Source organism: Triturus cristatus, chromosome 3_1 (assembly GCF_964204655.1).
Source record: "Triturus cristatus chromosome 3_1, aTriCri1.1, whole genome shotgun sequence".
Lineage (NCBI taxonomy): Eukaryota > Metazoa > Chordata > Amphibia > Caudata > Salamandridae > Triturus > Triturus cristatus.
Window position 1 is genome coordinate 657,627,991 of NC_140583.1, and position 24,589 is coordinate 657,652,579.

The 24,589-nt window shown below is 44.6% G+C and overlaps 1 protein-coding gene across 1 annotated transcript in view; it reads right to left on the minus strand.

Annotated features, from left to right (window-relative positions):
* RASGRF1 (Ras protein specific guanine nucleotide releasing factor 1) overlaps nt 1-24,589 on the minus strand; it is a 727,100-nt gene that overhangs the window by 137,400 nt on the left and 565,111 nt on the right. The window contains exon 23 of the mRNA XM_085644699.1: nt 13,999-14,196. Within this exon, the coding sequence (XP_085500825.1) occupies nt 13,999-14,196 (198 nt within the window). The remainder of the gene's footprint in view (nt 1-13,998; nt 14,197-24,589) is intronic.

Below are 24,589 nucleotides of genomic sequence, written 5' to 3' on the forward strand. Positions count from 1 at the left end.
TAGGAGTAGATAGCAAATTATATCCTGTACCACAGGGGATAGCAGTTGGACAAGTTTTGTACAATATTGCACAAATATTTTTCATTTTGCTGGTAGCATGCCCATGCGGTAGACTTTCAGGCTCTTTTAAGAATGGTCATACATTCTTGTGGAAGATTTAGGTATCTACGCTCTAGGATTTCAGAAGCCCATTCGTTAGATAGAGCTGCTTCGGGATGGGGTGTCTGATTCTGCCCTGCTTCTGATTTGGAAGGTGTAGCCAAATTGGTAACTTCTCATGTGGCACAACTGATAGCTGTAGCAGAGTTGTGAAGAATTAGTGACAATATGTATCCTGTGCACACGCTCTATACAAAAGTGAAATTCATTTAAAATTACAATAAGTGTGAAAAAAAGGAAGAGAAAAGTTCTGTCATTTTTTTGTTCTTTTTTCTTTTAATCCAACAGCGCCCAGCCAACACATGTCTCGTCACTCTGGAATAACCCCACGACTTCTTCAGGGCTGTTTGGCTCTTTAAGACCTAATACAAAGTCCCCTCCGCCGGTTATACTTCCGACCCGGCTGGTCAATATATCGAAACTGGACTTAGATTCCAATCTAAGTCCAGTTTGGATATAGGAAGTTTAACTGGCGGAGAGGACTTTGTATTAGGTCTTAAAGAGCCATACAACCCTGAAGATTTCGTGGGGTTATTCCTGAGTGACGAAACACATGTTGGCTGGGCACTGTTGGATTAAAAGAAAAAAGAACAAAAAAACTACAGGACTTTACTCTTCCTTTTTAATCTCAAAAGAATTTCACTTGTGTATAGAGCGCGTGCATAGGATACATATTGTCTCAAATTTGGCCTTTGGATCAACAATTGAGGGTCTAGGGTGTTTTCCCTCACCTTCTTGCACCGCATAGAATAGAAGGACTCAATATTGACGCAGACTCGATAGGTACCGTTTCTCCTAGTGAGTGACACCCCCCTCCAGTGGAAGCCTATAAGAATTAGTGTGAGGGATGTTTGCCTGAGTTTCTGAACCAAGTAAGGAACAAGTGGGAGAGGAAAAAAAGCATAGGCAAATATCTCTGACCAGTCGATCCTTAGGGCATGGCCCTTGAACCGGGAGTGAGGAAACCTGGAGGGGAAGGTTTGGCATTTTGCGTTCTGGGGTGTGCAGAGAGATCTACCTCTGGGGTTCCCTATTGTTGGAAGTATGAGTGGAGTAATGTTGTGTTGATTTCCCACACATGCAATTGTTGGTTCAATCTGCTGAGCATATCTGTGAAGTTGTTGCCCAACCCTAGCAGATATTCTGCTAGGAGGTGGATGTTGTGATGTATTACCCATTACCATATGCGCTCTGCTATCTGTGAGAGCTTTATGGAGTGTGTGCCTCCCTGTTTTTGAATATAGCACATGGCTGTCATGTTCTTGGTGTGGACTAGAACCACTATGTGGTGAAATGACTTCAAGCTCTTGGTGACTGATGTGCAGATGTTTCTGTACTGGAGAGAACTGTCTGCACACTGAGATCTAGCATATGTGCCTCCCAACCATTAAAGAAAGAGTCTGCTGTGATGGTCACTGGCTTTTTTAGCATGTTAAGGCAAATTTCACAGTGGCCTGAGTCATGCATGGTCAACATATTATTGCTGTTCCAACATTGAAGAGAGCGATGGTTCACTGGCCCTATCAACACTAGATCTTGTAGTGCCCTTGACGCCATTTTGACTGTAGGCACTGTTGTAGGGGGCACATGTGCAGTCATGCATGGGTTTCCATGGATATATATACGGCCATCATACCTTTAAGCAGCCGCGGCCGCTGCAGGTTAGAGTAGTTGGGTCGGGTGGGGATTTAGAGAGACGACCACGAGGGAAAATTAAATAAATAATTAATTTTCCCTTGTGGTCGTCTCTTGAGATCCGCCCCACTGCTCTTACCTTCAGTGGCCTCGGCTGCCTATGAGGCTCATGACTATTTTGACTGTGACATAACTATGTGGTTGAAAAAGAAGCAATGAAAGCTAGATCTTTTGTACTGTTGCAGGACTGGGAAAAGCCTTCCCTGAGATGGAGTTTAGGGTAGCACTGAGGAACGGCTGCATCTGCAAGAGTTGTAGGTGAGATGTTGTAACAATGAGCGTGAAGCCCAGGCTGGTGCAGAAGTTTGATTACCATCTGAGTGTCCTGCAGACACTGTTGTTTGTTTGCGCTCTTGATCAGCCAATCGTCTAGACATGGGAACATGTGTGTGGTCCCCCTTCTGAGATTAATGGCTACATTTTGTGACTACTCTTGGTGCAGTAGTAACTCCGAATGGCAACACTTTAAACTTATAATGTTGGCCACTTACTTGAAAATGGCAGCAGTGCTAATGGGCTGGGTGTATTGGAATGTGAAAATATGCGTCCTTGAGGTCTATGGCTGTCATGAAGTCATCTTGCTGCCTGCAGTAGCGGTATGACTTCTTGTAGCGTAACCATGTGGAAGTGCTCCAACAGGATCTACTTGTTCTGAGGCCTGAGGTCTAGTATAGGCCTTGATGAAGCAAAATATTTTTAAAGTTTTCACATTACACTTTACCGATTTAGACACAAAAACCTGAATGTGCACATTGCACAAAATAAATTAAGTGATACATTAATAGATATAAATGAAGTAACAGCACAGTAAAATCGTGCTTGAAAGAGTTAGGAAAGGAGAAAATGCATTTCTAAATAGTTAAAATGCATTATTAATAGATTTTCATAACAAGATTACCCATGTTTTACTATTCATGTACTGACGAAAACTTATGAATCTAATGATGAGGCCAGTTTTATTATCTTTCATTGCAAATGCATTATAATTAGATTGTGGTACAGTTATGCAATAAAAATAGTTAAGAAATTGAAACTTCCAGAAGTAATAGTAACGACCTTAAAGATTATAAAAATGTGGAAACGATTTTAGTAAAATGGTTTCTAAGAATAATTGACATGTATGGATATTGATAATTTGTGGCAGCAGGCCATAGCTAATGCTAATATATTTAGTGTAGTAATACATTGGTAAAACATTTATTATTATTATTTTATTATGAAGTGATAATTTGATGCATTATATTTGATTTCAGCTGTATTCATATAAATCTGATGTATGCATTTTAAGCTTTAAATGTGTTCTTTCTTGAGCTGCAATTTTCCATTAGCAAGCATGATAATTCATTGACATTTTTGCGAATGTTGCTTTATTTGTTCTGTGCATTTTTCATTATACTTACAAAGGACATTCTTCAAAGTTCAATGTGAAATAGCTTGGTGGGAAAATCAACTCTCGCCCAATGCCATAGTCTGTTACATTGTATATTTCTTACCGCTGACAAACCTGTGAGGTCCGGAAAGTCAAGTTGTTCACATGAAGTGCTTGGGAAAGAATGCAGGAGTAACTAAATGTATTTTGTGACTACATACATAAATTAATCATACAGTGGAATGACTAGTGGAGTGACACCACGTCATTAAGGTGGGGCAACACCATTATTTTTATTTTCTTCTCAATGCAAAGATGCCCATGACACAATACAAATTATTTTTTTCTATGGGACACAACCCATCATGCTTTGGATTTTATCCTTTTATAGCAACAGCCTAATTTTCCCTATCTTGGACTGCCTTTGCTGATGCTGCTGCATTCATGCAGTTGACCTGGTAACCTTCTTTGCAGTACTAATTGAGTTTTTGCTTCTAATTTTCTTTTTGCCAATGCTCATGGACTCTTCCTTAGAGGACTTTAAAATGGATTCTTCTATGCCTTCGCTTTGAATCTTTAGATGGGTCTGAATTATCTTTTGATTTTAATGGTGGTAGAAGTTTGTAATCTTGTATCTGTTTTAAACCATCCTCCTTGGATTTGAACTTCTGTCTAAACGTGTGATCTAGTACTACATGCTTTAATATTCTTGACTGAGATGCTTAAGAAATTGCTTATCTGTATCAATTTCGGAACATTAATACAATAAATAACTATCTAAATTGTATGAGTCTATTATTGGGTCGTGGTGTTGTTTATTTGAATTGGTTTGCATTACTCTTTTGATATAAATGCATTGTAGGGAGAACCAGTGAATCTTTTCAGAATATTAAGTTCTGCTTCTTCTGAACTGTGTCCTAGTAGCAGAGCTTTAGGTTGTATTATTCTAGATAGACTTAATTTCTTTAGGAGATTGGGTCTTCCCATTGCAATACCTAATTTTTGCAGTATGGTTGTGAGATTAGTGTATTTGAACCTAATTTCACATTTGTGAGTTGGTCACCAATTAACGGTCCTCATTTGGTGACTAACGCTGTGGTTTTGGACATCTTCATGTCTACCCCTCCTATCAGCGGAGAAAGATCCACCAGAGGACTATTTACCACTATGATGAGAATAATGCTGTATTCCGTCTAGCTGTAGGGGGTCCAGTACAGTCAGATGGATAAATGAGTAAGCAGTGAGTTGAAAGTTGCACTTGAAATATTTATACCACTTACGCTGGATCAGCCTAAAGGTGCCATCTTTCTTTGGAATGAGGAAATATTGGGCAGAGACGATGTGAGTTCTGGACAATATCTGTCTTTTATTATTGAGAGGACCCACAGATTTGAGGTAATTAGTATCCAATCTGCGTGGTAGTCCTGTAACCATCCCCCCACTGGTGTTAAGTGAGGTGGGGGAAGATGGACAGAATCATTGCATGGTGGAAGTGGTTCCTTCAGAAGTAGATCCACAACCTCGACCTCTGTTGGTATTGCCGCCGTAGTGTGCTTTATAGTATGATCCTCTTGTATAGTGTGATTAATAGGGGGTTTGTTCCCTTTGAGAGGCACCTGTGTATGTAGAATGTAAATGTAAATGTCCAGTATTTGTAAAGCGCGAACAATTACCCGAGGGTGTCAAGGTGCTGGGGGCAGTCGGGAAGATTAAGCGAGCTATTGCCCAGAGTCACATGGTGCTGGGCTGATCTGCCACCAGCGCTGGGTTCTGGAGTTAGTTGCCCTGGCCGCTGCACCACACCTCTTCCCTAGAGGTGGTAGCTTTGGATGCCCCTCTGTACTGACCCTTCTAAAAGGATCCTCTGTGCTGATATGTTGGAAGGGCACCCATTGCTTTGGCAGATGTGGTGTCTTTTTGAATTTTTTAGAGCATTTTGTCCACTATTGGGCCAAAGAGGCGTCTCCATCAAACATAAATTCAGGAAATATTGCTGGGCATCGGGGTTAAACCCTGACCCACTTGTGGGACACCCCCGCGCCGCACGGCCACCAGCTGCTGTGTGTGCCCCCTCGCCTTGCCCTCTGCCTCGCTGCCGGCTGACGCCGCTGGCGTCTGTTTTTGCTTGTTTTGTCTAGCATTTGTGCTTGTTTGAACTGCATTTTCCTCCCGTGTTAGCAGCTTTTGTCTGACTTTTGTGCCTGTATTTTTTCTAGTCAGTTTCTGCATTTTCCTCCCGTGTTAGCAGCTTTTGTCTGACTTTTGTGCTTGTTTTGTCTAGCATTTGTGCTTGTTTGAACTGCATTTTCCTCCCGTGTTAGCAGCTTTTGTCTGACTTTTGTGCCTGTATTTTTTTCTAGTCAGTTTCAGCCCTTTGCGTTCTCCTGCCTGTCTGCCCGCCTACCTCGCCGCCCTCCGCCTTCCCTCCCCGCTCCCCGCTTCCCGCCACCACCGCTGACCACGCCCCTTTTTCCTTTCTGTTCCCTCCCCGCTCCCGCCTCCCAGCTGCCCCGCCCACCCGCGCACTTGGCCTTATATGGCGACCGTGCGACGCAGGTGAGTGTGACCCACTTGTGGGACACCCCCGCGCCGCACGGCCACCAGCTGCTGTGTGTGCCCCCTCGCCTTGCCCTCTGCCTCGCTGCCTGCCTCGCTGCCGGCTGACGCCGCTGGCGTCTGTTTTTGCTTGTTTTGTCTAGCATTTGTGCTTGTTTGAACTGCATTTTCCTCCCGTGTTAGCAGCTTTTGTCTGACTTTTGTGCCTGTATTTTTTCTAGTCAGTTTCTGCATTTTCCTCCCGTGTTAGCAGCTTTTGTCTGACTTCTGTGCTTGTTTTGTCTAGCATTTGTGCTTGTTTGAACTGCATTTTCCTCCCGTGTTAGCAGCTTTTGTCTGACTTTTGTGCCTGTATTTTTTTCTAGTCAGTTTCAGCCCTTTGCGTTCTCCTGCCTGTCTGCCCGCCTACCTCGCCGCCCTCCGCCTTCCCTCCCCGCTCCCCGCTTCCCGCCACCACCGCTGACCACGCCCCTTTTTCCTTTCTGTTCCCTCCCCGCTCCCGCCTCCCAGCTGCCCCGCGCACTTCGCCTTATATGGCGACCGTGCGAACGCGCAGCGGTCACGCGCAGCGGGCGCGCCGATTGTGCGCCGAAGGCGCGCCAAAGGTAAGCCCGTCTGCGCCCGTCCGCGACCGGACCGCGCCCAGCGCCAGGACCCCTGGCCAACGAAGATCCCGACCGACCCGCCTGACGTACTCCGCCGCCACCCTCACCGCACTCAACACCGGCCGACTCCCAGAATGCCATCAAGCCACTCCACGACGTACCCACGGACCTTTCAGCTGCCACGCCTGCAAGTTCACCTGCATCCGGACCAGCCTCGCACCAGCACCCACCAAGTCGAACACCAGCAGCACCCACCTCAAGTGCATCCTGCTCAACACCCGCTCCGTCCACAGACACGCCATCGAACTCTGGAACCTTCTAGACGCCACAGCCCCTGACGTCGCCTTCCTCACGGAGACCTGGATGAACGCCTCTTCAGCTCCCGACATCGCCATCGCTATCCCAGAGGGCTACAAGGTCGTCCGGAGGGACCGAAACGCCAACTAGATGGGAGGAGGCATCCCCATCATCCACAGGAACACCATCCGTCTCACGACCAGCACCGACAACACCCTGACCAGCGCCGAACACCTGCATTTCCAGATCCACACCAACCCGAACACCACCCTCAGAGGCACCCTGATCTACCGACCCCCTGGACCACGCACACAATTCAGCGAGGACATCGCCGACTTCGTCAGCCCGCATGCCCTCCCCTCCGCCGACTACATCCTCCTAGGAGACCTCAACTTCCATCTGGAGAACAACAACGACCGCAACACCAGCACCCTGCTCGACAACCTCGCCAACCTGGGACTCAAGCAACTGGTGTCCACCCCCACCCACCTCGCCGGACACACACTCGACGCAGTCTTCTCATCCAGCACAGACATAGACTTCAGCCACGCCACAGAGCTTCAATGGACGGACCACAGCTGCGTCCACTTCACCTTCAAGAGAACGACGACCCACCAACACCAGCAACAGGCAGCCCGCAGAAGCTGGAACAAGATCACAGCAGACCAGCTCGCCACCTCCCTGAACCAGCACCCTCCTGCCAGCTCAGCGAACCCCAGCCAAGCCGCCGACAACCTCACGAAGTGGATCAGCAACTGCGCGGACGAACTCGCCCCACTGAGGACCCCGCCTAGCAGACCCGGCAGCAAGAAGGCCCCATGGTTCACCGACGAACTCAAGAGCTCCAAGAAGAACTGCCGAGCCCTCGAGAAAGTCTGGAGAAGGGAACCGACACCAGACAACAGGACCTCCTTCAAACTTGCCACCCGGAAACACCACCAGCTGATCCGCGCCGCCAAGAAAACAGCATTCAAAGACCGGTTGGACAACAACGCACACAACTGCAAGGAACTCTTCAACATCGTGAAAGAGCTTTCCAACCCCAGCGCAGGAAACAACGACATCACCCCATCGCAAGACCTCTGCAACTCCCTCGCTTCATACTTCCACAACAAGATCGCGGACATACATAACAGCTTCAACAACCAACCAACGCACACCATGACCGAACAACCACCCCCCACCACCACCCTCCACGCCTGGACCCTGATCAGCACCGAAGACACCATCCGCACGATGAACTCCATCCACTCCGGATCACCGACCGACCCCTGCCCTCACCACGTCTTCAACAAGGCCGACGCTGTCATCGCACCCCACCTGCGAGACATCATCAACACTTCCTTCGACACCACCATCTTCCCTGAGAGCTGGAAGCACGCCGAACTCAGCGCCCTACTAAAGAAACCTACAGCGGACCCCACCGACCTCAAGAATTACCGCCCCATCTCGCTCCTCCCGTTTCCAGCCAAAGTCATCGAGAAGACCGTCAACAAGCAGATGGCCGCCTTCCTCGAGACAAACGGATCCCTCGACCCCTCACAGTCCGGCTTCCGAGCCAATCACAGCACCGAGACCGCCCTCATCGCCGCCACCGATGACATCCGAGCCCTGATGGACAATGGAGAAACAGCGGCCCTCATCCTCCTAGACCTCTCTGCGGCATTCGACACGGTCTGCCACCGCACCCTAGTACGGCGCCTCAGCAACATCGGAATCCAGGACAAGGCGCTGGACTGGATCATCTCCTTCCTCGACGGAAGAACACAGAGAGTCCGCCTACCACCGTACAAGTCAGAGGCCTCCGAAGTCACCTGCGGCGTCCCTCAAGGATCATCTCTGAGCCCCACCCTCTTCAACGTCTACATGAGCCCCCTCGCGGCCATCGTACGCAAACACAACCTCAGCATAATCTCCTACGCCGACGACACCCAACTGATCCTCTCCCTGACCAACGACCCCGCCGCCGCCAGATCCAACCTGCACGAAGGGATGAAAGAGGTAGCCGAGTGGATGACGACCAGCCGCCTGAAACTGAACTCGGACAAGACGGAGGTCCTCATCCTGGGCTCCTCACCCTCCGCCTGGGACGACTCCTGGTGGCCTCCCGCCCTGGGCACCGCACCCAAACCGACAGACCATGCACGCAACCTGGGCTTCCTCCTGGACTCCTCCCTCTCCATGACCAGGCAAGTCAACAACGTCTCCTCGGCGTGCTTCAACATCCTACGCATGCTACGGAAGATCTTCTGGTGGATCCCCACCGAGACCAGGAAGACCGTCACCCAGGCCCTCGTCACCAGCCGACTGGACTACGGCAACGCCCTCTACGCCGGTACCACCGCCAAGCTCCAGAAGAGACTCCAGCGGATCCAGAACGCCTCAGCCAGACTCATCCTCGACATCCCACGAACCAGCCACATCTCCGGACATCTGAGAGACCTTCACTGGCTCCCCGTCAACAAAAGAATCACCTTCCGCCTCCTCACCCACGCACACAAAGCCCTACACGACCAAGGCCCGAGCTACCTCAACAGCCGAGTCAACTTCCACGCTCCCAAACGCCACCTCCGATCAGCCAACCACGCCCTCGCCGCCGTCCCCCGCATCCGAAGAGCGACTACAGGAGGAAGGTCCTTCTCCTACCTGGCCGCCAAGACCTGGAACTCCCTCCCTACCGACCTGCGCCTGACCCAAGACCACCTCTCCTTCAGGAAGAAGCTGAAGACCTGGCTGTTCGAGCAGTAGCGGCACCCCCCCCTTGCCCCCCCCCAGCGCCTTGAGACCCTACGGGTATGTAGCGCGCTTTACAAGTGTCACTGATTGATTGATTGATTGATTGACACTCTTAACCAAGCTGTAGTGCTAGAGGCACTGCTATGGTTTGAAACCACGTGATGACCTTTGACTACCATGATTTTAATTGACTTTTGGTGTTTTATTTTACCCTAGCCTGAATGTACGACATTTTTTACCTACATGTGCCTTTCTTGCCATGAAGATTTCTTTCGTATCTCTTGTAGTTTAAAAGTGGGAGCTGTCACAGTGTAGAACAGCTTGCCAAGAACAGAACGTGTGGGATGTGCATTTGAAAGCATGCGAGAGAGAGGTGTGGAATGTACTTTTTGGTCCCGAAGTGCAGTGTTATGAGCAGTGGTGCACAAATGTGCATTGTGTTGTACATTGAGAGATGAAGTATGTGATGCTATAGGCAGTGGTGCACAAATGTTCAACGGGATGTACATTAAGAGATGAAGTATGTGATGCAATAGGCAGTGGTGCATTGTGTTGTACATTGGTAAGTATTATGAAGTTCTTACTATTGGCTTTCTTATACCCTTGTGTCACCTTGAATTCTGAAGCTGTCTTGCTTGAACTTTTTGCCCTCAGATTACTGAAGTTGTTTAGGTCATTTGCATTCAAGGTTGCTTTGTTATTGTTGAATGTACTGCCGGAGACTTTCGTAAGCTTCATTAAAATAAAGTCTGGGACACATGAAAATGCAGAAGGAACGTGAGAATTCCTTTGCCTTGGAGTGCTTGCATGGAAAGCGGCCCACTCCAGTAAGTTTCCTTGGCGCAAAGGAAAGCCTTTCGGAACCTTCTAATGTGTTTTGAGATTATAAAGCTGTGGCTTGTTGACTTAGAGACTGGGATTGTTTGAGCCTGAACAGTGTAGGCATCTGGTTGCTGAGTCATTTGACCCCGGCTGTGAATCCCCCAGTCTGGAGTGGGCCAGGATGAAGTTTGCACCAGGTGGAGTGTTTGAGGATTTTTAATTGTTGCTATTTGTGATGTGTGGCTGTTTGTGTGCATATTCAGTCTCCAGTGGCTATAACAGTCATTGTGATGCGTGGCTGTCTGTGTGCACCTTCTGTTTCCAGTGGCTATAATCATCTGAGGTGTTTTCTTTGAGTATTGACTTTGTGATGTGTGGAAGTCTGTGTGCACATCCAAGGTAATCATTTGATGTATTTAGTGTATATATCTTTCTGATTTCTTGCAGGACGTCCAGTATAACTTGCTCTTTATTATACATGCATTTAACAGTTGCATTTGCCAAGTGTGTTATTATTGCTTGCAAATGTGTGTGTGTGTGTGTGTGTGTGTGTGTGTGTGTGTGTGTGTGTGTGCGTGTGTGTGAAGAAAGAGTTGCCCCCTAGCGTGAAGCACTCCCAAGTAAGTAAGTTATGATCAGGGAAGGTCTCCGACAATTACAGTCTCAGCAGTTCCTCGCCGACGCGTTTCGGGATATGCACCCTTTCTCATAGACAAACTGTAAACCACACGATAACTGCACTCTCAGTATTTAACCAATTTATTCATGATCGTACTCAGGTGAATGGTTCTCAAGGCATTCTGGAACTGGGAGTTCAATGCAAGTCGTTTTTGTTGTGCAGTCAAAAAAGTTGTTCCCATACCAGCAATAACCAAACAGATTCTTCCCCAGTGCTTGCAATCACCTCCTGTTCCGCATTGGCTGTCCCAATAAATCAGCCGTGGACCCACTCGTTTTGCGGCGGTGCATCACACAACGGGGCCGGCCGTATTAATGTGAAGAAAGAGTTGCCCCCAAGCATGATGCACTCCCAGGTAAGTAAGTTATGATCAGGGAAGGTCTCTGGCAATTACAGTCTCGGCAGTTCCTCGCCGACGTGTTTCGGGCTTTGCGCCATTTGTCATAGGCAAACTGTAAACCAAACGATAACTGCACTCTCTGTATTTAACCAATTTTTTCATGATCGTACTCAGGTGAATGGTTCTCAAGGCATTCTGGGACTGCAAGTTCAATGCAAGTCGTTGTTGTGCAGTCAAAAAATGTAGTTCCCATACCAGCAATCAACAAACAGATTCTTCCCCAGTGCTTGCAATCACCTCCTGTTCCGCATTGGCTGTCCCAATAAATCAGCCGCGGACCCGCTCGTTTCGCAGCGGTGCATCACACGACCGGGCCAGCCATATATAAATATATATCTCTGTATACATTTGAATGTTGTTCATTTGACATATGGGAAAGCCTTTCTGTTAGAGAGCTTTGCATAAATAAAACCCTAGCCCTTATTCTGAGAACAGTCTTTGATGTGCTTCATTTTATAAAGTGAAATCCCTTTCCAGGGGGTGTTGTGTTATGTGTATTGCTTCGTCGTGTTTGAGCCACCGTGTGGGAGAGTGGTATTCTGTATTATCTGGAAGTGTGAAGTAAGACACCAAGTGTGGCGTCTGATACCCTATGTAGACGTCCGAACCCTATGACGGGGAAAAACAGTCTAAGAAAGGAGCTGATGACCATGTGCAAAATAGACAATAGGAGGAGTCACTATACCTCGAGGAGTGTCACCACACTGCTCTTGGAGCAGTGAAATAGGGAAAAATAAAATGATAATAGCTGAACGTTATTATCATTTTATTTTTGGTTGCTGCGGGGCTAGTGGCTCAGGGAGGAGGAGTGAACTATGCACACTAAGTGCGCATGACTGCTTGGCCGACCATTTTGACCAGTCAAGCAGTCATGCACACTTTGCATATTCCCCACCAGGCTGTAATAGACATCCTAATAGGGAATATGCACAGGCTTCCTATCCCGATCTGAGCGCTAATCCAAGGCGCTCAGACCAATCACAACGCTGCATGCAGCATTGTGGTTGGCTCAGGGGAACCAGTGGGCCTGGGTGCTTCCTGCAGCTTCTTCTGGATTGGAGTCAGGAAGAGCAGAGAAGCGGAGGAGAGATGCGGTCGGCGAAAAAGGTAAGTGCGTTTAAATAAAAAATATTTTCAACCCCCCTGTCATCCCCTTGCCCCGCCTCTACCATACCTTACTAGCCGCCACTGAGCAGTGTGCTAAGCATATGTATCTACGGCCCACCCATGCTACGAATATATTGCTCTTCGGTCCTGTGGAAGACCTTGCATCACTGGACTATCTCATTAAGTTGCCTTCTGAAATGCTTATACATTATTTGACATTTTAGCCATTATAGTTGAAACATTGTGAAGTGTTTCCATTCACATTTGATAAAATAGCCGTTGTAGGAAACACCCTCTCCTCCAAATCTCAAGAGGATTGGGCTAACTCAATGCAATATGATACCGATAATAACATTTCCAGTCTAACCCTGATTTGTAAGTGTGCAAATTCTGTTGAAGATACTTGCCACATTGTCCATATTTTCGACTCATGTGGCTATTTCTTGACACTCGGTAGAATAACCAAGGCAACGTTAGCAGAGCAGAAAAGTTCTATATTTGTGAATGCAACATGGTCATTCGCACTCTATCAATAGGCGTAGTGCTTCACTACGTTCATTGAGGAGTGATGCATCGACATAAATCATTCAGTCATGATGATAAGGAGTGAAATCAGGCCATGCCATCACAATGCGACTGTATATACTTTTACCGATGCACTGCACTGTCTGCTCTTTGTAGAAAGTACAAATTCAGAAAGAAGAATTGGTCCAAGGTTAACCAGACCCAAATTGTCAGCTGAAGACACTGCCTTCAGAGCGGCAGGGAGACCCAGGATTGCCTGCTACCCAGCTGTTGTTGTGTGATATACAACAGCTTTATTCAATTTTTCCTTCCCCCATTACAGTTGGGAAGTACTTGCATTGTGTATTGAGGTGAAGTAATCTTGATTCCAGGTCGTTGTACCTGCTTTAAGGGCTGTGAGTAGCGAACCACAAAAGATATATCAGCCTTACTACTGCCTATTAACTAGGACATATGTGTCTCACAATTCACTCCCCCTGCAACATGGTATATGTGGACCTTGTTGGACTACAGCACAGCTCCAAGATAACAGTGGTCCCCTGTATCTACACACTGCAGCCCTCCAGGGCAGCCTTGGCACATGCAGTGTTCAGAGAATGTCAGAATAGCGAACGACAACAAGGTTGTAGAGACCTCTCTCTGCACTCGGTCAGTACAGCTGTGTTTTCTCCTATGTTTTGCATCACAATGAGGCTAGGATGTTTATCTTCAACATAAATTATCAAACCCTTTAGGTGCATTGACCGGACCGTGGGTGTCCAGGTAGTCATAATGTACAGTTACAGCCTGGTGGCTGTATGGGCGACCTACGCTAATTGCTTGCTGTGCACCTCTTGTATAAGTTATCCCAAGGGTTGAAGTGCTCCTTTTTAGAGGCCATGACATGTACAGGGCACCACAAGCTCTGAAAGGTCCTCTGATAGAGCCCATGCCGGAATATGGCTATCCAGGTTCTGAATGTGCTCAGTCTTACAGCCCATTAACTGTATAGGGCACTCTAGGTTTATATGGTTCTGCCTGCTAGAATCCCCTACAAGATTTTCCTTACCTGCTTAGACACTTTCAGCCACGTTTTCTTGAGCCTGAAGATGGCGCTTCGGTTTAATGATGACGTAATCTCCAGCACAGCATTGTAGTTGTGTAAACACCGGCAGATGTCAGCAACAGCCACCCACTTATCAATGGCACTGCCTCGGACTGTGGCATCCTCGCTGTGCAGGATCTCCGAGGCGATCAGGTTACTCATCTGGATGAAGGGGGAAGAAAGGAGGCAAATTAGATGAGGTAAGATTTCAAAATATCCTTAAATGTCTGTGGGCTTTCGTTTCTCATCGCCCAAAATATGGACGAAATGAATCATTTACCTGTAACTGCAGTTCTGTAGCTTTGATATCTTTCATAGATTCATATACTTGACTTACTCTCCATTGTTAGGCTTGCAGGCCTCAGTAGTCAATGTTTACATAGAAGTGTGAATACATATATAGACTCAATTCCTTGGCCCTGAGCTGGATAAAATCTTTTTTGTCCAATAGATGTCAGTCAATCACTCGCTCACCTTTTAGGTCAACATTTAAAGACTTATACTACGGAGTGCCGCAGGGCTTTTCATTGAGCACATCTCTGTTAAACATCTATATGGTCCCATTAGCAGCAATCATCCAGTGTTTTGGTCTAAGAGTGGTTTCTTATGCTGATGACACACAGCTGATGTTCTTCATTGACAAAAATCCAACCATCACTCAAGAAGTCTTTAAATCATGCCTTACCATACTGCAATTAAATTTGGATAAAACCAAGACTTATATTTTCAGTGGCCCCCAGTGAATCTGGTTGTCAGTTTGGTGTCATCATAGAAAAAGTCTCCAATGGTGTGGGTGTGTTTAGATTTTACTTTTTTCAAAATCGAACTCACACTTTTAAAGTTTGTTTTTGAAAAATGCAAAACTGTCAAAGTTTGACGGGCAGCTGTCCTGTTTGACAGTTCGTCTGTCAAACCTTTATAACATTGATAAGAACCACCGTGATGGTGGCTCCTGAGTGTTAAGAGGTGTCCACAGGGCTGGCAGACAAATCCAAATTGGTTGGCTGTGGCAATGTCCTCCCTCATCTGGTGCATCCTTTGTTCGCCAAACTTGACATCAGCCCCATTATCCTTGTAGAATCTCAGGTAAGGTATTTTAATTGAAAAATCCTGCATGTAGTGTGCTCATCTGAATGAAATGGTGACCTATGCAAAAGCTGTTTTGCAGGACAGAGGCTCAGTGGAAACTCATGGACAGGTTTAAATGTTGCCTTCAATAGCAAAGATAGCTCTATATTCAGCTCCCAATGGCGAAGCAAGCATAGCTGCTTGTGGAAAATAACAAAAAACGTTTTTTATTATCCTGGAGGAGAATACGAATGGGCAAATTGTTTTTCTCACATATCTTGAAACAAAAGTCAGATGCATCCTGCTAGATGAGTATTTAAGGCTACCTCTGGCTTGAAGTCATGGCAATCATTCTTGAGGAGACATGAAGAGTGGGTCTACGTTTTCTGGTTTGTGCCCCAAACAGTAAAACCCTTGCTTTTCAGTTGCAGTCTGGAATATGGAGGAGGGAATATTGTTATACTTTGGTATCCTAGCCAAAATATTGAGTACAAAAATACCGAAAGATAAGTGTCTGTAGTGAAGCATAGATTTATTATTCTTAACTCCACATCTGCGTACCTTGAATATGTACATGCTGGTAGCGTCTTAGGGTGCCGTGTTAGCAGCCATTGCTCTGGTGTGGAGAGCACATAAACCCTTGGGCTGCTTTTTGGTCAGCTCCATAGTTGGTATTAATACATACAATCCATCTAGAGATGGTTCTTTTGTTTACTGCCTTACCTTTTTTGTTTCGAAAATCACACAAATAGTTGGTTATCCTGTTGAAATTCCATGGTCCTCTCATCGTAAAAACAAAGGGTCCTCTTAAGAAGAAGACATTAAAATGTTCCTCCTCCTTTGAAGGATGAGATGGCAAAAAATGTTGACATGTTAATGGATTGCCCTTCATGAAAGGTTGTGACTACCTTGGGCAGGAATACTGCCTTTGTTCAAAGGACTACTCTGTCTGGAAAAAAGGGGACAAATGGTGGAACAGAAGACAAGGCCTAAAGTTTACTCACTCGCTTGGAAGATCTTCTTGTAATGAGTTACACATTTTCAGCATAAGTAAGCATAAAGGACATCTGTGCATAAACTCAAAGGGCAAAATCATCAGGTAGATCAAGGTAAGATTTAGATTCCACTGCAGCACTACAAATGGAGTTGGTGGGAATATATAGGTCAGCCCCTTCAAAAACACATCACAACAGTTGATCTGAAGAGGGATGGTTGATCCTGTAAAAGTAAAAATGCCAAAGGGGCTGATAAGTAACCTTTAACTGTGGCCACAGCCAGGCCACTGACCAACCAAACAACAATTTATCAGACAGGGAAACCTGTTGGGGTTAAATGTGATGAGAAGAACATTAAATGACAAATGTCTCCAAGAGTTCAGCATCAACAGTCTTTATAGAAGGATGCCTAGCGGCCAGAATAACACAAAGTTCTTTCGTTGAAAGATCAAATGCGATTAACTGTCGACGCTCAGACTCCACTCATGGAGGTGTAGGTTGTGCAGGACATGCTGTAGCGATAAGAGATTCTTCCAAAGAGCTAAGTTTAAGGACAGATGCTTATGGCCAGAAGTTCTGGGTGCCACACTCTCCTCGCCCAGTCTAGCGCCACAGGATGACTTTGCCTCAGTCTTTCTTGATCTTTTTCATGAACCTAGGCTAGAAAGGTAGGGGTGGAGAGGTGTACAGGAGTCCCATACCCCAATGCAGGCAAAAGATATATCCTACAAAAGAGTGCCTTGGAACTAAAGTGCAGAAAAGTTGTGACACTGTGCATTCTCTGCGGTGGTAAATAGATCCAGCCAGGGTTTAACCATATCTGGAAAATTTCCTGCGTCACCGCTTTCAAATGACCTCCCCAGCCCATTAACGATGCATCTGTCATGATCGTTAATTGTGGGTGGGGTGCCTTAATACATTTTTATCTCTTACCTCTTGGATCCCTGCCACATATCCAATTATGGTCTCTGAAGCAATCCGCGCCTTTAACTCACTAATAAGTTATTAAAACTGTCTTGTGTAAAACTAATGCGCACCACACAAACACATGGGTTAGAGAAGCTTGCTTATGTGTTCAATAACATGAATAACATGAACGAAAGATGAAAAATCGCTTTAAACGGGGAATCTTTACTGCACATGCGTCAACTTCATCTATGCAGTATGACGAGCTAAAGCGTGGAGGGAAATTCTTGCGCATGAGTAAAAGGCACTAACATGGCAGCTCAAAGCCTCGCATGCATGGAATCTGCTTTGCTGAAAAGAAAAAAAAACTATTATACTAATGCTAATGCAGGGAAAGTATTAATAAATAAAGGGAAATAGAGTAGAGATGTGTGGCATACAGTGAAACTATTTATTTTTTAAAGTAATATTTGTCTTTATGACTTTATTATTAGTGCGCATTTGGACCTCTCGTGTATGACCGAAGCAAGCTGAGCCATGTGACCGTACTGTACAACTGCGCATGTCTGACTGAAAGTTAACCCGGAACGATGACACCGAAATTGAAAAGCAGCCAAGGTCGCAGAAGTGACTTGGTATGAGAACGAATAGTGAAAAGTTCAACAGAATGGATGAACATGTTGAAGTTTTAGCAAACATTACAAATGTAATGTGAATGCAGGTGGGAAATAAAAATCATGAATAAAAAATAAGGGGATGAATTTGTAAACAATAGTTTAATGGAATTTGATGATATGTAAGCTATTAGATTTCATATTTTTACGATATTGAAACTTTGGTGGGTGGTACATGAAGAACGAAAGGTATAATTGAGGTAGCTTTAGTTAGTTACTCAGATGAAGATTTGCGGAATGCTGAAGAGCTCGGGGTGCTGTCGGTGTAGCGGGTGATGCTGTTTGCTGGGAGAAATGCTGTGAGATGCTGAAGAAGAATCAAATGCAGAACTTTCTATCCTAATCTAATTGGAGTTAGATAAGAAGATCGCGGAAGAATCTCACCGTGGAAGAAAGTGTCAGAGAGGGGTGCGGCGCAATCGTTGGTATTAGAGAGGTCAACTATCCTGTCCTGAATCCTGTCCTGAAGTCTTTGTCACCTGAACTATCCCAGGGGACCCTTACCAGCCCTTTGGCCAGTGGGTTGGTGTTCACACCATTCTTGGTAGCTATAATTTCGTGTATTTGCAGATGCTCTTTCTCTCTGTCCTCTCCCTTTCTGTGCATAAGTCAATGCATGATTCTGAAATATGTGTTGTGATAATTAATCAATTGAATTTCTCTCCTAATGAGTGAAGGCGACTGTATTGTATTTTTGAAGTGATTCACATGCATTTCTTTTAGATAAAGACTTAAAACTTTACAGAGTCTGTGGTTATTTACTTCGAAGAATAGAAACGTTACGATTATGTACATTATTACCATCAATTAGTTCAACTAATGGTCCATCGACCAGAGGAAAGAACTTTTTGATCTGTGAAGGGTTAGTAAAGGTATTCAGAATAATCCTGATATTGTGATATATATAAAAACCCAGTCCAGCGGTTTACTTGACAGTGTGTGTGTTTATGGGCCCAAGGTGAGTATCTGTTGTTGATGGTACACCGCTGGATCAGTTTTTTTGATAGCAGAGCTATGGTTATTATTTACTAGTTTGGTGATAAATATTGATTATTGATCATTGATTTATGATTAACAAAAAGAGTTAGCGTCTTGTTTTATGTTGTCCAGAAATTCCCAGGGAATGAATAGCGGGTGGTGACAGAAGCCACACTGCAGTGAGGTTACTCGTGTGTTGGAATAGCACTGAGAAGCTATGCAGGGCTGGCAGTGTTAAATTAGGGACTGTTTTGGTATAAAAGTAGAGTGTGTGTGAAAGCAGAGAGTTCGATGGTGAAACTTTGGTCTTATTTCCTAGTAAGGGAAATAAGGAAGGAGTAGCGGGTTCTTCCGAGCTTGAATAAAGGGTAAATAGAGGTTTTTACTCGCAGTAGTGGAGGAGCAATTCTGAGACTCAGGAATAAATCGAAATCTGTCCTTTGTTTAGTGGAACAGGCAGAGTAGCAAATGTTTTTATGTTGTTATTAATGAAAATTTAAAGAAAAGTATTAAGAAATAAGTTTTCGTATTACCTTGTAAAGGGAGGGTCAGTCGCAGGAGTTATACTGACGTCACAGAGAGCCGCGCTGAGATTGGTTGAAACAGCGGTCATGTGACACAAGCAGCTTTGTAAAGGAGGGGTCAGTAGTGAGGAGTAATACTGACGTCACAAAAGGTCGCGCTGGCATTGGTCAGATCACGAGCGCGAGCCTGAGTCTGATTGGTTGAAAATATAGAAGCCGCGCTAAGATTGGTCGAAAGAGAAATTGTATGTTGGATTCTGATTTGACTGGTAGAGTGAGTCGTGCAGATAGAAGATTTCAAGGGTTTGTGGAATACAATTTTATATCGTTCATCCAGAATGTATGAAGAAAAGAGAAAAATGTCGCTAATAAAGAAAATTAAGAATTTCTTTAAGAAAGATAAGCCTGTATTGACTAGAGAGGGAATTCCTATTCCGCCACCGAAAACACCTGCTTCCTTTATGATGATGGAAAGAGGATATCATACTTGTGTATGGTTGGAAAATTGGATAGAATATACGAAAGGTGATGGAGTGCTAGTTTTTCCTGAAAATGGTACGTTTAATGGGAGAATTCTTCAGAATTTGAGAATGAGAATGAATGATTTGGAACCGAGACCTAGATTAACTCAGTATGAGGCTTTGGAAGAATGGGAGGCTGAGGCATATGAACGAGAAAAATGTCAAAGTGGGAAGTATAGAGGATTTTTCCCCAGATATTTGCACGAGTCACGTGAAGGTCAGATGAAGCAATGGAGAAGAGCTATGGTATCAGAGGGTTTATATCCAGTGTTAATGGCTGAGGAACAGTCTGGAGACAAGTGTAAGGAGAAAACGAAACACATGAATGTGACAGGATATGGTGAATCAGATGATGAATTAATAGAGGATGTTTTAACTAAAAATCCTCCCCCGTACCAAGAAGGACCCAGTAGAGTCACCACAAGTGCACCGGTAATGGGAACACCCTTAGTTCCTCAAATTGTACACAATACATCAGTCAATAGGGTACTTCATGAGAAAGAAAGAGAAGCATTGAATAAAAATATGGAAGTATTATTACAGAAAATAAATCAGTTGAATCTGAATGCTGAAGCTTTGACAGTACCAGTGACTATAGGTCCTGTTATTCCATTATATAGAGATAAAATGAGTTGCCCAAAACCTCAAGCTGTAACCATTCCTTTGAATAACCCCAGAAAAGAGGTCGTAATAACAGATGATCAAGCTAGTGAGTGCGATTCAGTCATTTCATTAATGGACCTTCCTATAAGGGAGCCTATAATTGATACTCTGAAAAGAATCACACCTGGAAATTTGAAAGAAAAAGGGCCATGACGCCTGTAGGAACTAGAAGTTCAACAGCGGTCACTCCAGAAGATTTGGAAAATGGGCACAGGGAATAGAACGACAAAGCTCAGTACCAAAGATTTTAGATATTTACAAATTGAAAGTAGAACTGGAAGAGATGATAGCTGCAAATGTGGGAATAGAAAGATTGAACCTTTACAGTGAGGAAGAGTTGTTGTTTATATGTAGGAGTATAACCAGAAATGCAAAAGTGTATCATGAGAAATTGATAGAGATTGCTTCAGAGATTGGAGTGGATGTAGGGAGATCAAAATTATTGCAGAAACCATACAGAGTGGAGTTTACTGACAAAGATTTGGAGAATATGAATATGAATGTGCCTAGTAGGAAACTACAGGTAAAGGAGTTAATGAATATTTTGTATAAGTGGGGAGACATTGACAAGTGGAGAACTAGGTGGACAAGAAAGAAGGAGGAAGCACAAGCCAAGGAAGCATCATCTGCATTCTTATTAAAAGAATCAGAAAAGACAGAAATACTGTGTCCCATGAGAGAGGTTCCTGGTGGTGGATATGTTCATGTCCCGTGGAGCAGACAGGATATTTTGTCATTTAAGAATGATTTGCCTAGGTTGAGAGAGTACCCTCAGATGAGGTGATGATGAAATATCACCAAGTAATTACTTTTCTGAAAGGGAAAATACCTCTTAAAGAAACACATTGGGTGAAGATAGATAGAACAACTCAAGAGCCAAATCAGTCTGTACATGCATATTATGGGCGATTGCTACAGGTGTTCAAGCAGTATAGTGGCTTTGAGAACATTGGTGATAAGGATATGGGACATTTTGTGTACTGGTTTGTGTATGGTTTGAAACCAGAAATTAGTCAGATGATTCAACAACACGTTGTGCTGGCAAAGTAAGTCAATCAATGAGATTTTGAAATATGCAAAGTACTGCGGGGATGACTTTGAAGCAAGGCATAGAAAGCTAAAAGAGAAAATGATGTGGGCACAAGTGAAATTGGCAGAACAGCAGGAAAATAAATTAAATACCCAGATTGATAGTCAGGTGAAAGAGCAGAATCAGAATGATCATGTGGCGAATGGTGGTAAATTAAGAGGACGAATGTACAGAGAGGAAGCAAGGAAGAAGCTTCCTAGTCATGCGTGCAGAAAGCTTGGACATTGGAAACACGAGTGTAAGAGTATTCAGAATAATAATGGGCCAAATCAAAATTTAAATCGCAGAATGAAGTGATTATGAGTCAGCCGCAGGAGGTAGTTACTCCACAGTATCAGGTGCCACCAGCTCCTATGCCACATTTTGTGAACCAACAAAAGTATAGTACCAGCGCCGGATTTCAAGGAGAAAGTGGTAAGAAAAATTCTGTAGTTTCACAATATCTTTTACAGAATAATGATGATGAAGAGGAATACTTGCAATGACGGTGCCTGAAGGGGGAGGAAGGGGAGTGCGTGCTTGGCGCATCCTTGCCAATAGATCAGTCAGGTCCATTTATTGATGGGAAAGTGGAAGGAAATTATATAACTTTTCTGTTGGATACTGGTGCTACCAGGTCTACTGTGAGAACAGCAGACATCCCAAACCTACCCCTCTCGGGAGTGTCCATCCAAGTAGTTGGAGTGTCAAATCAACAGATTAGAACCCTGATCACAATGCCAATGGAAGTACATATTGGAAATTTTAAAGACATGCATCGATTTGTAGTGTGTGATTCTAGTCCAGTAAATCTGTTAGGACGAGACCTACTGTGCAAAATGAATTGCACAATCTATTGTACACCGGATGGTGTCGCTTTCCAAATCTCTGATGAGGATGTTGTATATAAAATGTTGTTAGCCAAGCAAGGTACAGAGGTAGATTGAACGTTTTCATTGATGACTGAAAGTGAATTACCAGAAGAATTGAGAACCACAGTGAATCCCGGTGTATGGGATTTTACAGGAAAAGATATTGGACTAATGGCAAATGTACATACAGTGAAAGTAACGGTGAAAGAAGGAGCACTTTATCCAAACACACAACCGTACAAAATGAGTCCAGAAGTAAAAGCAGGAGTTGCTCCAGAAATTGACTGAATGATTAAACAAGGCATTTTGACAGAAATAATGAGTAGTCCTTGTAATTCGCCAATAATGGGACTCAAAAAGCCTAGTGGGAAGTACAGAATAGCACAGGATTTACGAAAAATAAACAAGATTGCAGTGCCTTGTTGCCCAGTAGTGCCCAATCCAGCGGTGATCCTTTACCAGATACCATGGAACGCAGGCTGGTTTACAGAAATTGAATTGCGCCAAGCCTTTTTCTCTATTCCTTTGCTCCCAGACAGCCAGTATGTGTTCGCATTTAAGTTTGAGGATCGTGTCTTGGCATGGGGCCGAGTTCCTCAAGGGTATACAGAAAGTCCCTCAATATTTAATCAAATCCTTAAAAAGTGTCTAGAGACATTGGTCATGCCCAGCAACTCAGTTCTGGTTCAGTACATTGATGACCTACTGGTAGCATCAAAAACATGAGAAGATTGTGTCACTGATACAATTGCTTTACTGAACCATTTGGCCGAAGGAGGACACAAGGTGTCTCCCGAGAAAATGCAGTTCTGTCAGCAAGAAGTAAAATATTTAGGCCACAAAATAGAAAGAGTAGTTAGAAAAGTGACCCCAGAGAGAATAAAAATAAGAAAGCAAATGCAGTTACCGAACACACAAAAGGAGATGAGAATGTTTCTTGGAGTAGTGGGGTACTGTAGGCAGTGGATTATGGGATTTTCCCTGCTAGCAAAACCATTGATTCAGTTGACTCGGAAGAGAGCGAAAGATCCAATTGTTTGGAATGATGAGTGCCTAGAAGCGTTTATAAAGTTGCAAAATAGTCTGTGTGAGGCCCCTACCTTAGGCATGCCTGATTATACAAAAGAGTCTGCACTGTTTTGTTGTGAGAGAGAAGGTTGTGCACTTTCAGTCTTGACCCAAAGACATGGATTAAGCCGACATCCAGTAGCATATTTTTCTGTTACTTTGGATCCTGTAGCGTCAGCTGTACCTGGCTGCTTAAAAGCAGTAGCTGCTACTTGTATGAGTCTGGAGCAAAGTGTGTCGATTGTAATGGGACATTCAGTCAAGGTTTATGTTCCACATTCAGTTGAGATTCTTTTAACAAGAACTCGAACACAGCACCTTACCTCTAGTCGGATGACTAAGTATGAAAGAGTGATTCTGGGAGCAAAAAATGTGACAGTAATCAGATGTACAATCATGAACCCTGCAACCCTATTACCAGACCCATGTTGTGAGGAAGTGAAATATGAAGTGGATCATCATTGTCTGGATGTGACTGAGATGTGTACCAAGCCCTGTCCCGACATAAAAGAAACACTCTTGAAAGAGCCAGATCATGAACTATTTGTAGATGGGTCGTGCTTAAGAACTAAAGGAGGAGGACTCAGTGCAGCTTATGCTGTATGTAAAGTAATGGGGGTCACTGAAGCATCCTGTCTACCGGGAGTCAAGTCTGCACAAGTAGTTGAATTGGCGGCCTTAACAAAGGCATGCAAAATTGGGAAAAATTGGAGAATAACCATATTTACTGATAGTCAATATGGTTTCGGGGTTGTGCACGACTTCGGCCAGCTCTGGATTCAGAGGGGATTTCTGACTTCTTCAGGATCTCCGATACGAAATGGCAAAAATGTAAAGGAATTATTAGAAGAAGTACAAATGCCAAAAGAAATAGCAGTGGTTAAGTGCACTGCCCACCAGTCAGGAAATGACTATGTGGTGGCAGGTAACCGATATGCTGACCAAATTGCTCAATATTGTGCAAGAAATAAAATGGCACTTAACCGAAAGATTGAAACAAGTGAAATCAGCTGCCAACTTATGCTTTTCTCAGCACTAGAAACATGGGATGAGGTTAAACAGTTGCAGGAAGAAGTTGAGGCAAAAGAAAAAGAGATCTGGATAAAGTCAGGTTGTGAAAGAAGGAGAGAGGATCATGTATGGGTGTACATTGATGGAAGACCAGTCATGCCAGATTGTTTACTCTCTCAAATGGCAAGAATGTATCATGGGGACAC